General features: G+C 42.2%; 1 protein-coding gene across 1 annotated transcript; it reads right to left on the bottom strand.

The window, feature by feature from the left end:
- Positions 1-343: 343 nt before the first annotated feature.
- On the bottom strand, positions 344-14628 carry POK2 (phragmoplast orienting kinesin 2). The gene is made up of 38 exons (XM_048672508.2): positions 13893-14628; positions 13179-13797; positions 12582-12737; positions 12418-12501; positions 12220-12339; positions 11998-12111; positions 11814-11906; positions 11554-11714; positions 11396-11470; positions 11211-11298; positions 11064-11122; positions 10908-10971; positions 10754-10819; positions 10493-10675; positions 10291-10395; positions 9964-10199; positions 9821-9890; positions 9677-9742; positions 9538-9591; positions 9350-9429; positions 9200-9269; positions 6893-9067; positions 6403-6741; positions 3524-5884; positions 3328-3435; positions 3082-3242; positions 2812-2899; positions 2608-2682; positions 2288-2521; positions 2111-2209; positions 1943-2014; positions 1806-1864; positions 1611-1722; positions 1398-1508; positions 1136-1306; positions 989-1054; positions 770-889; positions 344-683 (listed from the first exon to the last, which is right to left on the bottom strand). The coding sequence occupies exons 2-38, from the start codon at positions 13794-13796 to the stop codon at positions 552-554; spliced, it is 9045 nt and encodes a 3014-aa protein (XP_048528465.2). The 5' UTR covers position 13797; positions 13893-14628; the 3' UTR covers positions 344-551.
- Between the last annotated feature and the right edge of the window lie 642 nt (positions 14629-15270).

The following is a 15270-nucleotide window of genomic DNA, read 5'->3' as shown; positions in this document are numbered from 1 at the left end:
AACAAGTGTTATTTCGGTTGTCACTATTCTGTAATTCGATTGTATGAACAAGGGTTATGAATAAGTGTTTTATTACTAGGGGTAACATGGTCTTTCAGCATGTTATTTAATAACCTCTAGCCCATGATAAGTCCCTGTAAACAAACAGGTAGGGACTCAAGACTTATAAATTGGGACTTAAAAAAATTCTAGGACTTATGAAACAAACAGGGCCTCAATCAACCATGAGAGCTCCGACTCTTAGGAGCTCCAAAATCCAAAATGTACGCGTGAGTCAAAATCGTGAGCTTGCCCGCAGCAGCATAGAGCCAAACACAGACAAAATATAAGCTCACAGACGATATGACACATAAAGAATGGTTGCAGTGGATTTCATTAATGGAATGTACATCGTTCAGCTGCAGATGAACAGGTACAACATCGGCAATGGAGATTGCTAGATTCCCATCCTCCCTTCAACTGTACTAGGAGATGCGTAAGGCCTACAGATAGGTGTTAGCTGATGACTAACCAGTACTAACAAACTACGTATTATGTACACTTGTTTTGCCTCATCGGAAAGACGAAATGCTCGGAGATCTGCACAAGCTTGGCGATCTGGAGCTCTCGTTCGCCCCCGAGCTCATAGAGGACGAGTCGCTCCGGAGACTGTTTAGTCGAGCTTTTTCACGCAGTAGTTTGCACTGCAGAAGGTGATTTTTTTTTTCGTTGTCAGTAAATAACAAGATTTAATTAGGTCGTTTCGAAAATGGTTTTCGCACCATCGCACCTTTATTCGAAGATCTTCAACCTCACTCTCCAAGGAAGAAATGCAGCACTGGAGTTGATTTAGGGCTTCCATTGCTTTCAGAAGACTCGTTTCAGATTCATGGTTTCTAACTCCAGCTACCTGTAGCAACAGTAAGGTTCATGTTTGGTCATGTAATGTGGCAAGCTCACATCAACCACATGAGGACGCTGCTTTTCCTCTTAGCAGAAATACCCATACCTTCAGAACACTGGTACACAAACTCGATAGATTTTCTGCGAGTTTGCTTCTATCTTGTTCACTTTCCTGTTGACATGTAAACAAGCAGAATATCAGTGCCCTTGTACACACCATAATGCTTTACAGATGGAAACAAAGTACACGCACCTCTAGTTTCTTCCTCAAAAGCTCTTCCTCTTCAATCTGCTGATGTGGATCTTTTCCATCCGAGACCATGTAGTGGGCAAGCTTTTCTTTTGTGCGGGTAACAATGGCCCCTAGCTGCTGCAGCTTTGCACTTAGTTCTTCATTCTGCTTTTTCAGAAGGATATTCTCTTCCTATCGAGAAGTAAAAAATGCACGGAAGATGATCAGACGCTGAAACAGCAATGTTCAGAAATAACAAACAAGATGTAGAAGTACTGGATACCTTAGTTTTGACATGGTGATTAATTCGCAGCTGGAGATTCTGTTGTCTGGTAAGCTTCTTTACTTCATCTTCAAGATTAAAAATGATCGTTTTGTAGTTTGCATTCTCAGCCTACAATATACCAGCCTATTAATATAACAAACAAACATTTACCATAGCAACAGAGAAAGAAATATGTGTTTTCCTTTCTAGTGGAAACCTTAATTGTCATACCTTCAGCAAGTCAACTTCAGCTACCATAAAATGTTCCTTTTGCCGTAATTGCTCTACAGTAATACGGGCAGCTCCAAGTTCTGATTGTCTTTGGTTAATTTCATCAATCCAACTGTTGCAAAAACATTCACATGTATATCATATAACCTATTATTGAGATTATAAGGAGGTCATAGTAGATGGAAAAGTATCTACCTCTGTCTCTCTTCAATGAATTCATCAAGCTGCTGCTTCAACTTCATCAGCTCATTGGACTGATAAATACTTAGTTTTAAACACAGTTCAAGAGATAAGACAAGTTGCAAGAAAATTTTAGGTACTGTGGCAGTTACCTCTTTAGATTCTTCAGTTTGATAAGCAACTGACTCTTTTGTGCTCATCTTTTGCTGTTTGTCAACTAGTGTCTACAATACAATAGGAACATGTTTACAAAACATAAGTGGTTTAGATGCATACATTGGAATATATAAATTTAGAACTAAGCGAATATGCATTCCTACCGCCCAAGTTGTCATGTTCATCTTAACCCCCAACATATCACGAATCACATCATGTGTCATACTTTCTGTTGTAGCTAATTTCGCATTCAACATGAATATCTACATAGAAAAAAGGTAAGTTAGTAAAACTACAAAACAGAATCGACAGAATAAAGTGTTCTTTAAGAGAAATCTCACCTCCCTTTGTCGACTAGCTGCTATGCCCTCGAGTTCCACAATACGTTGCTTTGCAGCAGTAAGTTCTTCATCTTTCTCAGAATTCACTTGTTGTACAAAGCCCAATCCAATACATTTAAATGGGGAGCCTGAACCTCGAGGTTTCAAGCTAATCTTCTCCGGTCTCATGGAGCAAGCATTTGTTGATGGGTTGTCAGTATTAACCTGATGTGCCATAGCCTCTAGCTCTATGAACTAACCAGATCATTTTTCATTAGCATCCTTGAAATTGTTGCTAATTTCACTTCATGAAACTAAATCAGACAAATGAGACTGCTTACCTTCTGCTTATATTCACGTGCTGCTGCCTCAGCATGTAAGTTTAGCTCAGATATGTGTGACTTGCATTGAGCAATCTATAAGAATAAGAGAGCACATAGCAAACCCATCAATATTTCGATAACACCTGGATGATAGCAGATGACCATAGTCTGAAGTCTGAACAACTAAAATATTTCTAAAATGATTAGAGAATATATTATTACCTCTGATTCCTTTTCAGCAACCTCCTTTTGAAGCATTTTGATACTCTCCTGAGCACTTAGTAGCTCGGTATGTATCTCTCTTGAGTGCCTGCAGGAGAAAGTTAAGCCAAGTGTTATCTTTTTCTAAGAACCATGGCAGGAGCTCTGCTTTTCATCAAGAAAAAAAAAACAGGGAAACGAATGTGAAACAAGACAGTAGGCTCAAACACCTAACAAATGAACTAACAACTGCAAAATTTGTGACTGGTAAAAAATAGTAATCTTGCAAACCTGAATGAGTCAGTTGAATCAACCATTCCATCTTCCCCAAAGCTCTTTAGTTTCCCAGATGATGGTACAGACGACATTTGGTGCCTGACTCTCTGCAGCTCCACTTCTAATTCTTCTCTCTGTATTCTCTGTCGTTCCGCTTCATCCTTGATGTTGCCCACCTTAAGAGAAATAACCAGTGCTATTGTTACAAGAAGTTACTGCAGTAAGTAAGAATCAACACTGAAATAGAAGTAGACAGCTCACCTGGTTCTCCAGAGCAAATATGGTACTCTCGAGCTCCTCAATTGACCTCTCCAATAGCTTGACTTCTTCATCCTTCTCTTCAGCATATGTCTTCCTTTCATCTGCTATCTGTAGAAGTACAACAGAAGGGTTATACAAGAAGAATAACACAAGCAATATTAAGAGAGAAAAACAATAATCAAGTAGGTAGCTGAACCTGTCGGGCCTCCGTAGCAATTGCTTCACTTTCTTCTGCCACTGCCTGAGCCATCTCCAGCTTCTCTCTCAAGAGAAGCACCTGAGAGTCACAGTATTGCTTCTCATCCGAGAGCTTGGAGAAGTTATTTTGTAAATTTTGAAGGAAGCTGTTCCTTTCATCAAGTAAATTTCTCAGCTCAATCAACTCTTCTTCCATTCTTTCAGTGGCATTACTTTTATGGGCTAACTCCTCTTTCATAGAGTAACCGATCTGTTCAATATGATTGAGCTGAGATCTCAACTCAGTGTTTTCCATAGAAACTGCATTTAGTTCACCAACTGTACTTGCTAGCTGCTCCTCTAGCACCAAAATCTTTTCATTACTCTTCATGACTTGAGCTTCTAGTAGTTGGCTTCCAGAAACAAGATTATCAAGATCATGTGATTTAGAAGCAACCTCATGTTCTAATGAGGTGATTGCTTCAGTCAACTCAATAAGTTGATCTGCTTGATCTTTTGCAACCGACGCTGACTCCTGTAATAGGCTAAGATCAAATGATAAGCCCTTTGCCAATTCATCTTTCCTTGCTAATTCAGACTGTAGAAAGGAATTATGGGTGCTCAACTCCTCAACAGACAATTGAACCAAGTTTAAGTCATTGGAGAACTTCATCACTGTGGTCAATTGCTCATCAATGTGTTTTTGCACTTCTGTGTTAATTTGATCCAAATATGCTTGGAAGGAGAATGATAACTTCTCCATATCAATATTAGAAACCAAATGAAACATCCTCTGGTCCTTGCACAGAATATCCAGCTTTTCATGTTTCAGTAAATCATTCTCGGACCTCAAAGCATTTTCTCTTGAAATTCCAAGTTCAGTGACCTCAGCTTTCAACTCAAGCTCTTTACATAAGGATGCATGGGAGCATTGCAACTCCATCAGAGCTTTGGCTTTCCCATCTAGATCTGTTTGCAAGGATTTGATGTTGGACTCCAAGGAATCAACTACATATCGAAGTTTTGAATTTTCCTCACGCGTTGCAAGTAGGCTTTCCATAACTTCATCCTTGTTCCGCTTTAGGTTCTCCAAATCAATCCTTGTATTACTGTTCTCCTCGTGTAAAGCATAAATTGCAAGACTACCCAAATCCTGGTCAACTTTCCACAGAGTTGCTTCTGTCTTCAATCCTTCAAGTACTTCGGTAAACATAAGATTTTGTGTTTGCAGTTGTATTTTTTCTTGCTCCACTTCTGAAGCCAAAACAATAAATTCAATATCACTTGCAATTGCATTGATCATGATCGAATCATGGTGGCAGTTTACAAACCAACTGCACAACTCATATTCATTACATCCTTTCATATCCTTTGCAGGTATAGCACTGTTCACTTCAGGCAGACTCAGAACCTCAAGCATTGTGTCCTTCAACATTCCATTGAGAAACAAAGCCTCATCCAGTTGGTTGTGCAGCTCTTCCTTTTCTTTGGATTCAGCTGCCAAAGAACTCCTGTTGGTAGCATCAATCTCTTTAGTCAACACAGATAGCTCGTTATAAATGAAATCTGACCGTGCCAACATTGCTTCTTCTTGTGCTTGCAAATGCAGAATTTTCTTCCCGAAAGAATCCAGTCTTGAGCTCAGTTCAGTTGCTTCTTGTTCCTTCTTTGCAACACGACCAAAACTGTGGTTGATGTCAAGTAGTAATTTTCCTTTGAGAACACTACACATCTCCAGTTCATTTTTTGCTTTATCATTGTGCTGTCTCAGAGTAGATATCAAAGAATTAGATTCGCAGATCCCGCGCTGAAGGAAACCATTTTCTGCATGCAGCCCAGTAATTCTCTCCAACAAAATCCCCATATGGCAGAGGTGCAACACAGACACAGCACAATCTTTTCCAATTATCTCTAACCAGTTCTCCTCCAACCAAGTTCTTGCCAACTCTGTGAACTGCCAAAGTTTTGACTTCATCCATTTAACATCTGAAGAAACAAACTCAAGGTTCTCCGATAGCAAATTCTTCAGACATCTGATGCCATCTTCCAGTTCAAGAGCTACCTCATTTGCTTCAAGCAGGCTTGATTCGAATTTCTTTTCCATATCCAGGTAATATTGTCCCTTCACATCCAGCATCATCTTCAAACTACTGACCTTGTTTAGCAAGTCATTCTTTTCAACAATATAAGAAGATTCCTTTTGTTTGTACTTCTCTGCTTGGAGTTTTGCATTTTCATTCGCTTCCACCAGTGCCTTGACTGTAGAGTCTGCATCAGCTATAGTTGCCTGCGCATCTTGAAACTTGGCTATAAGAGTAAAAGCCTCAAATGATTTCTGCTGTGCAAGAACTTTGGTCTCTGAGAGCTCAGCTTCAAGTGCCTGAAAGAATGATCATAGTTGAAAACAAGGGATCAAGGTTAACCAACTCAAGAAATTAAATGTAACTCAGCTGCTTCTACATAAAAAATAAATAACAAAACCCATCATGCCTTTGCAGGGCAGAAGTATAGTGGTGCATTGACTCAAGCAGATGCACCTTCACATAATCCACATTTCATCACTCGGTAAAAGATTTTTCTATCTACCGATGCATTGAGATGCAAAACTTTTGAAATTTCTCAAAAAGAATCCACATGACTATTACTTCTTGCAAATTAATACCCCCTGCATGTACATTTTGGGTAAGAGCCTTGTTACTGGAAACATAAACAGGTCTACTGTATTATTTATCTCCTGGCGAGGAGGTAGAAACAAGTCTACTGCCAATGCTCATATTATTTTACAAACCCAATTGAAGCCTAGTCTGCTTTTCTGAAAACCAACAGAAGATATACAGAAAAAGGTTTTCAATGGATGCCTAATGGCCTTTAACGATGTTGGGTATTTAAAAGTGGTACCTCTATCTCTTTATGCCATGAAACAAGTGATGTTGCAGCGTCATTGTCCTTTCCCTGCATCTTTATTTCCAGTTCTTCCACTCTCGCTTCATAGCGCGTCTGTTGATCAATCATCTGTGACTTCAATTGAAGGACCTCAGAATTTAGATCTTGGACAGTTCTTCGACTCTGGAGAAGGCATCCTTTCACATTTTCCTTTTCTTGCAGAAGCTTGGCCATCTGAGACTGCAGCGTCTGTAATTTATAAACTGCAGACTCCATCTCCTTACTAAGTTGGCAAAGGGCGTCAGCATTGCACTGCTCTCCAGCTTCAAGGGCTCCGAATGTTTTAAGTTCATCCTAAAGCATGGAGTAAAATAAGGTCATGCCATGAATTTATAAAGACCGACACTCTTAATGGATACAGATCGATTAACAGTAGGAACTTACTGACATAAATAGTAGATTGTTTGGTTCACCTTGATACCAAATAACAAGAGCATTATCTTACCCGATCCTCCAAATTCAAGTCTGAATTTTGACAAACAACTTCTTCAGGGTCCACAGAAAAGCTTGACTCCAATGTATTGAATCCAACACCAAACTCATGTATAATACCCTTTGCCTTCAGAACATCTGATAACATTCTTAACAGAATGGTATTTTCTTCATTTTTTAGCTTCTCAAATGTCTGCTCCTTGTCCTTGATCTGACTCAACGAATGAGCTATGTGTATCTTTGACTGGTCTAATTGAGTCTTGAGCTGATGAATCTCTTCTACCATCCCCCTCAGTGATGATTCATAGCTTTGTTCAAGAACCTCCTTCTGCACAAATGTTCTAATGGATTCATCCAACAAAAGCTCTAGTTTCTGGTTCACCTGTCCTTGTTCAGATACTTGAGATCTTAAAAGAGCAATAGCTTTTTCTTGATCATTCCTTTCATGTTGATGCATCTCATTTATTGCCTCCATTGCTCCTCTTAAGGACCTTAACTTCAGGTCCAAGTCGCATTTTATATCATCTGCCTCTTTCAACCGGCTTTGGAGCTCTTCGAGTAACTTCTCTCTGTCAGATATACCCTGACACATCTTCTGGACTTGATCCTCAACCCATCTTCTTTGAGAAAAGGACTCCGAAATAAAGGCAACCTGGTCAGAAGCTTCATCAAGAGAAGCATTTCCCTCAACAAGAAAGCTTCCAATGTCAGCAGCTAATCTGTCCCAGTCATGGGTCAGGAGCTGAATTTCCTTTTCTTTTTCCTCAGTTAGTGCAGAAAAACTTTCATTCTCTTTCATCACCTGAAGTAGCCTATCATTCAACTGTTTCCTTTCCTGTTGAAGCTCATCTAAGCTTTGGTTGGCCAACAACTCATTCTTGTTACTAGCATCGAACTGTTGTTGGAGCGATAGAAACTCTTCTTGTAAGCTCTCCCAGTCATTGGTCAAAAGCTGAATTTTATTTTCTTTTTCCTCAATTAGTTGAGAAAAGCTTCCATTCTCTTTCATCACCTCAAGTAGCCTGTCATTCAACTCTTTCCTTTCCAGTTGAAGCTCATCCAGGCTTTGTTTGGCCGATAACTCATATTTGTTACTAGCATCTAGCTGTTGTTGGAGAGATGAAAGCTCTTCACGTAAGCTCTCCCAGTCATTGGTCAACAGCTGAATTTTCTTTTCTTTTCCCTCAATTAGTTCAGCAAATCTTTCATTTTCTTCCATCACCTCAAGTAGCCTATCATTCAACTGCTTCCTTTCCAGTTGGAGCTCGGCTAAGCTTTGTTTGGCCAACAACTCATTTTTGTTACTAGCATCCAACTGTTGTTGGAGCGCTATGAGATCTTCTTGTAAGCTCTCCCAGCCACTGGTCAAAAGCTGAATTTTCTTTTCTTTTTCCTTAGTTAGTTCAGAAAGGCTTTCATTCTCTTTCATCACCTCAAATAGCCTGTCATTCAACTCTTTCCTTTCCAGTTGAAGCTCATCTAGGCTTTGTTTGGCCAACAATTCATTTTTGTTACTAGCATCTAACTGTTGTTGGAGCGACATAAGCTCTTCTTGTAAGCACATAATCACCTCAGTTGTTTCAACTTCAACCTGTCTACGGACTTCATCCATTTCTTGCTCCGCAGAACTATCAGACGCCTGATCTCTTTGGTACCTTGTATTTAAGTCATTTGCCTTCTCAAGTGAAGCTTGCATCCTTTTCAGCTTTCTCTGCAGAGGTGAATCTTCATTTTCAATACACTTCAAAAGTTGCATTTTGGGCTCTCCACTAATCACCAGGCCCTGTCTACGGTGGTTGTCAATCTCAGTATTTAATCTTGAGATTTCTCTGCCTCTCTTTTTTAGAATCTCAAAGCTTTTCTGATTATTCTTTTTCAACTCATCTAGTTCATTTATCAACAAAATCTGCTGTGACTCAAGAGCTTCAATAACAGATCTTGCATCATTCAGTTCGCTTTCTATGGCATCACTCTGCTTGTAAGCTTGAAGGATACGTAAATTTGCTTCTTTCAGCTCATCACTTAAGGTATTAGTTCTTTCCTCGACCTCTCCACGGACTGTCCTCTCTTCTGCAAGAATTGTTTTAAGTATGTCCAACTCCAGCTGCAGGTTTAATATATCTTCTGTGTTGTCCATGAAAGCCTCATCACAACAATCTTCCATTTTTGCACGTGCATTGGAACAATACTGGTGTGTCCATAGAATAAAAAAAACATCATGTCAGGTTTTCTTATTTTCTCAATCAACATAACGGATAGCATGATTTCTGTAGAATATGAGAGCATGGATCAGATACTTCAGAGAAGCTATTGTTCATACCTCAAAAAGGCATTCCTCCCTCTTTGTCATTTTGATGGTACTCAATTCTTTTTGCAGATCAGCTATTTCCCTGTGAAGCAATTTAACTGCTCAAAAACAGAAATTACAGCAAGGAAAACGCATGCTAGCTCTTATTGACTGCACAATTACCTAGTTAGTTTTTTATTTGATTCCAAGCAACCTTGTAGCTCACTCCTGCAGGTTTCCAGTTCTTGACAAGCTCTTTTCAACTGAAAAGGGATCGAGAACATTAACATATGGTGTGCTTGGCCGTTGCAGTTTCAATCAACATAACCATAAGCAAAGGATAAAATTATTGTCTAGAGGGGGATGGGTACCTCCTTAGGCAAAGTTCCGGGCTCACTTGCTAAACTAGAGCGATGTTCTGTGTCCTGAACATATGAATAAAGATGGAAGTATGAGCTAATTTGTTGAAAAAAAATCTCTGTGGGGAGAAAAGCTAATCAGGGATTAAACCTCAAACTTGGATGAAAGTTTATTTTGCTGCTCAGTTAACATCCTCCCCTCAAGCATTTGCACGACCTGTAAGGACAAGGAATGCTGATTAAAGAAACCCACTACAGCACTGGTAAGAATTACGAACTGAAGGTTAATATAGACCTGATTACGAATGTTGGAAACTTCATCCAACAGAACCTCCCTCTCCCCTTCGTTACAGAACTGCTGATACCTACAGATACATAATAAAACGTTTTAGTACAGTACAACAAATATGGGTGCATGTTGGTATAGAATATATATACCTCTTGAGTTGGCTTGATAAACGGATATTTTCTAGTGCAAAACGGGTTACTTCTGGATTTTTATCCACTTTTGCACGAAGCAACTCTATTTCTCGTGACAAAGTTTTGTTGTCTTCAAGTAGATATGATTCTGCTGGCAATTTGTTATGAACAAGAGCCTCCATCCTGTTAATCTTATCTTCTCGAAATTTCAACGTCATCTTAGCACACCTTGTATCCTCCTCTCGTTGAGAAACCTAAGATGTACCGAGAATCATTACAGGATGTCCCCTTAATAAATGTATAGATAGGTTTTACAACACTTGTTCGTTGTTGCTAAAAGGTTACCAATCGGTTCAACTGCTCAATTTCAGCTTCAAGTTGCTTTATAGTGGACTCTGCCATTGATTCTCTTCTCAAAGCTCCTGCTAGTGTTTCTTCCAGTGATCTCATCTGCAAGGTAATTTATTTATGAACAATTTTCACACAGAGAGACATAGAAGTGCACACACAGACAGAATTTAAGGGAATCCAGACAAAGGCAGATTACCTGCTTATTTGAAATTTTTAAATCTTCCAAAGACTTTATGCTTTGGGCGACACTGTTATTTTCCTCATCCACACTCATGTGATCACTGCCATCATCAACATCACCTCCAGATCTTCCGCAAATATCAGTACTGAATGGTAAAGATCTAGTGACATGGTGACGCTTGAGGACAGCTAGCTCCTCCTGAAACAAGGACCATCTTTTAGTTTAGGGTGATGTTATATTGAACTGGAAGTGGGATTCAAATTCTGCAGACATTACCTTTAGGAGACGAATTTGATGCTGCAAAGCTAGAACATCTCCTGAAGCGTCTTCATTCACAACAGCCTTCAAATTTGAAGAGGTGAGAATTACAAATGGTTAGTCACCAAAGATATTTTGGAAATGAAAATTGACTTAAAGGGCAGATAATTACATTGTTTTGAATGAGCCTTGCACGCTGAGCAAACTTGAGGGTACTGAGTGTTTCATTGCCAGAACTATTTAAACACACACAGAAAAATATGAGGATACGAAAATGCATCTCAAGCTCTATCCAAGTTAGGTCGGATCTAAATCCAAAATTCATTACCACAATGAAGGGCTGACATTTGCGATGATCATGGTCTTGGAGTTTCCACCAAGAGAATCCTATATGTGAAAGTGGAAGTAGAATAATTACTACACTGCAAGGAACAACAATTATGAAAACAATAATATGTTATCTCAAGATTGCTACCTGGAGAAGAAACGTTAATCTTGAGTCTCTATAAGGAACATGCCTTTGCTTCCCGTTTGTAAGATCAACTAGACTCATTATCACAAGACTGCAATTCACAGTTCAGTTAAGGACACATGGATGAGTAATAGCAACACCATGTTCAGATAATTTTTCAACTAAAAGTCTGAGTGTTAGATACGAACCCCAGTGTTGATAACGATTTGTTAATATTAGCAGCTTCCTTCAGCCGCTCACCTTCAGCACCGGATGTTCTCTGCCTGTTTCAGGTAGATATATTAAGGAACTGATATTTCACTTAGCACAATAAACTGTGGCACAAGAGAGAATATTGTCTACCTACCTTTCTGACCCAGCAAGATCAACTAGGTTCAGTCTTGCAAACCGTAAGTTAGTTGTAGAATCTTTCTCCCACGTACTCTCGATAATACACGTGAACACACTGTGGGAGCGGCTACTCTCACGGTTCATATTTGTAGCAGCCACTTTCCTATTCATGGAGCCCTGAAATAGGTTTCAGGAAAGCCTGATTACTTCAAATTCATGGGCAGTATTGCCATGAGATATTCACAAGAAAAAATAAATCAAGAATAACTATATTACCTGCATCAAAAGTTTAATGATATCATTGACACAGCCAACTTCAAGTTCAGTCAGATTTTCTACGTATACTCCATTCCTTATATCTTCTCGGAGCTGCACATTAGGTTTCATGCTTAGTAAAATCACAAAAAATGGTGTTGCACTAATATGTCGTATTCACTTCAACAATAGCGTGAAAGCATACTGCAAGATTTGTGGACGAAGGGTCAAGAAGATCTGTAATTTGTTCATTGTAAATCTCAAGAAAAGAACACTTGCAGTTGTACTTGAGCTTTTCGTCCCTCCTGCTCTCTTCCTCCTACAGTTTTCGGTTGCACACATAACGGGTTCAAGATTAGCAGCATGATGAGATACTTGCTCATGCAGTAGACACTAACGAATATGTTATGCATGGGGAGTCTGTTACCGCTCTAATTCTCGCAAACAGGAACTCGAAAATGCGTGGTGTCATTCCACGTTCTGGACTAGGCCTCACTTCCAGATCACTAATTTCGCCAAGCATCGTGTATGTCTTTCCACTTCCAGTCTGCAAACAGTTAAAAGGTTTAAGAGCATGAACGCAATCCTCATGGTCAACAAATAAAACAACGACATTACGAACTACCTGCCCATATGCAAAGACACAGCTGTTGTATCCAGCCATACAGTTCTCAACCATTGGTAAGCCAGCAACACGGAAAAGTACTTCCTGGCAATTTCAAATTCATCCGTTAACCACAATCTGAGAAGTAGAATCAAAGCATGAAATCAAATCGTTTTCAAGCTGACCTGGTTCACTCCTTCACAGGCAACATGGTCAAATGTAAAACGGGTTTCTGGCTGACCAATCCATGTGATAGTCTGGGCACTTTCTTGTTTCAAACACCGATTATAACCATGCACAGTTTTCTCCGAGTTATTTAGAGGGCGGACACGGATAACAACCTGGAGAATAAACCACAAATGTAAATAAGGTGTAGGGTGGGTTTTTTCTGTATTTGGAATCATGTGGATGGTGAAGCTGACTCTCCAACACATGTACTGATTCACAATTTAAAGCTCACATGCATCATTCCTTGTCTTAAATGCAAACGGATAATTCCTCCCAAAAGTGAAAAGAGAAAGAATCTTACGGCAATCTACATAATTATTAACTGAGGAACATTTCTAGTTTTACGATTACCTAAGTCGGAAGAAAATTAGCAAAAGAGTAGCTCCTTTTTCCCCAGTTCATACGTTGAGATTCAGACTACCAAATGAAATTCTGTAATTATCAATCACTAGCCACAGTGTACTACTTGAGCTAAATGATGAGTAGACACAATGTTATTTCCAAGCAATTAATCAATGGTTTCACTAGGCACCAACAAAAATCAGAGTGCATACCTGCACGTTATTGTCCATCCAGAAGGAGGGATCTTCCCGTAGTTCGAACTGGGGCACCTCCACAGAACTCACCACCGTGGCTGGCCCAGACGACACGGGCGCACCCCTGGCTGCCATTGAGCACCCCAACCCCGATCCTGGGCCCCGGGCACCACCGCTCGTCACCGGCCTCGGCCCGCTCAGCCCCACACTGTAAGCCGGCTTTGACACGCTCTTCGTGGGCGTGCTGTGCGTGGACCCGCCCTCGGAGGAGGCCGCCGGCACGGCCTTACCGCGATGCGCACGGGGAGTGGTCATCGTGGTCGCGCCCATCCGCGGCGGCAGCTCCTCGGCGCGGGGCGGGGCCCACCCGAACCGGCTCCGCGCGGCGGCCTTCTCGGGGGTCCGGAACGGGAGCTTGGAGGGCGTGGGCGCCGGCGACTCCGGCTTCCGCTTCAGCCCCGACGCCTGCGGCTGGATGGCGAGGAGAGGGGGTCGGGACGCCCCCGCGTCGGACTCCGCAGAGCCACCGACGAGCGCTGGGGCCGAGCCGTCGCCCTGCGCGTTCTCGTCGTTGCCGGCCTCCGAGGCGGAGGCCCTCGCCGGGGTGCGGCGGGCGGCGCCGAGATCCCGCACCATTCTGCACGGATGCCACGGGCCTGGCTCAAACCCCCGGACCAGAAAACACAAAGCCCGAACGGGCCGAAGCCTTCCCGGAGAAGAAGCTGGACGCACCTGAGCCCGGAGGAGGCGGACGCGGATGTGGCGGCGGCGGTGGCGAGGAGCAGCGCGAGGCGGCGAATGGTGTAATGCAGTGCCGCCGCCGCAGCCTCTAGAGCCCTCTTCCGCGGGGGAGATCCAGGGTCGCCCGCGGCGGGCGGGAGATTTCGAAAATTGGGGGGAGAAAAACAAGAATCGAAACAGTCGACGTCGCTCCGGCGCAGGTCGCAGATCGCGTCGCCGCCCCCTCCGAATCGCCTGGCGGGGGAGCGCGAGGACCGGACCTACCTAGGGTTGCGCGGCGAGCCGCCGGACCGGCGAGCTGGGCCTAGTGCTCTCCGTTCTAGAAGGTTCTAGACCCCCTCTCTCACAAACACAAACTCGAGGCGGGGGGGAGGGGGAGGAAGGATTTGGGTTTGTGCGACTGCGAGGTGGCCGAGGAAGTGTGGGTGGGGTGGGGTAGGGTAGGGTAACGGGATGCGGGTCGGGGAGAATCCTTTCGAAATGGACGGCTGCGATGGGATCACGGGCGAGGCTGACCCCTCCCCCCGCTTGGAAGGGTTCGAAATTTGGAGACCGTTTTTCGGTGGAGGGCGACCGCCGCGTTTGAGGCTCGAAATGGCGATCGTGTTCTTTTTTCTCAGTGGTCCTACCACAGTGCTGATGCGCGAGGGGGTCTTAATTAGGGCATCCGTCATACGTGATCGTGGATCCGCATCAATCAACAGGTAAAATGGTGAAAATGTTGACGTGGGCTTGCCGGCTTGGTAGTATCAAACTTTTTTTTCCAGGTGACCATGCGCGCGAACATCCTCGTCCATATAATAGTACTTGTGAAAAAAAAAATTCAAAGTGGCCTATTGAGGAACATTGACAGCACACATCAAAGAAGTGCAAATCGTGCGGAATGCGTGGAAAGAAACAAACCTCCGCACCGTGAGACGTGAGGGGCATGAGAAGAGCATACATCAAGGTGACTCGCTTTGTCTTTGGAGATATCACATTGAGGCAATGGCTATCGAGCGAACCTGAAACAAAATCAAGATTAATACACATGTGTGTAGTTTGTCATCTAATGGGTTTCGGCATGTTTCACATATGAGCACTGCTATGCAGACGATGAAACAACACACTATCCACAGACTACTAGTCATGCACACCACTGGATTTCCTCCTTTTTGAATCTGTGTGGCTTAAGAAAAGTGTTGGGCACGGATCCTGCATGAAAGATCGTGTGCACGGCAATTGCGCAAATATAAAGGCATAGCCACTTTTGAACATATTCTAAATCATTCTTCTTGGTAGACATACACTCCTCAACTCCGGAAAAGGTGGTAGTTTCTCACAAGCTATTGACACATGGTAGGCTTAGAGCAACAATGGCAGATTCACC

Source organism: Triticum urartu, chromosome 5A (assembly GCF_056163025.1).
Source record: "Triticum urartu cultivar PI428250 chromosome 5A, HENAU_Tu73, whole genome shotgun sequence".
In the NCBI taxonomy this organism is placed as follows: Eukaryota; Viridiplantae; Streptophyta; class Magnoliopsida; order Poales; family Poaceae; genus Triticum; species Triticum urartu.
Note: the sequence above shows the minus strand (reverse complement) of the source record. Positions and strands in the feature narration are given on the sequence as shown.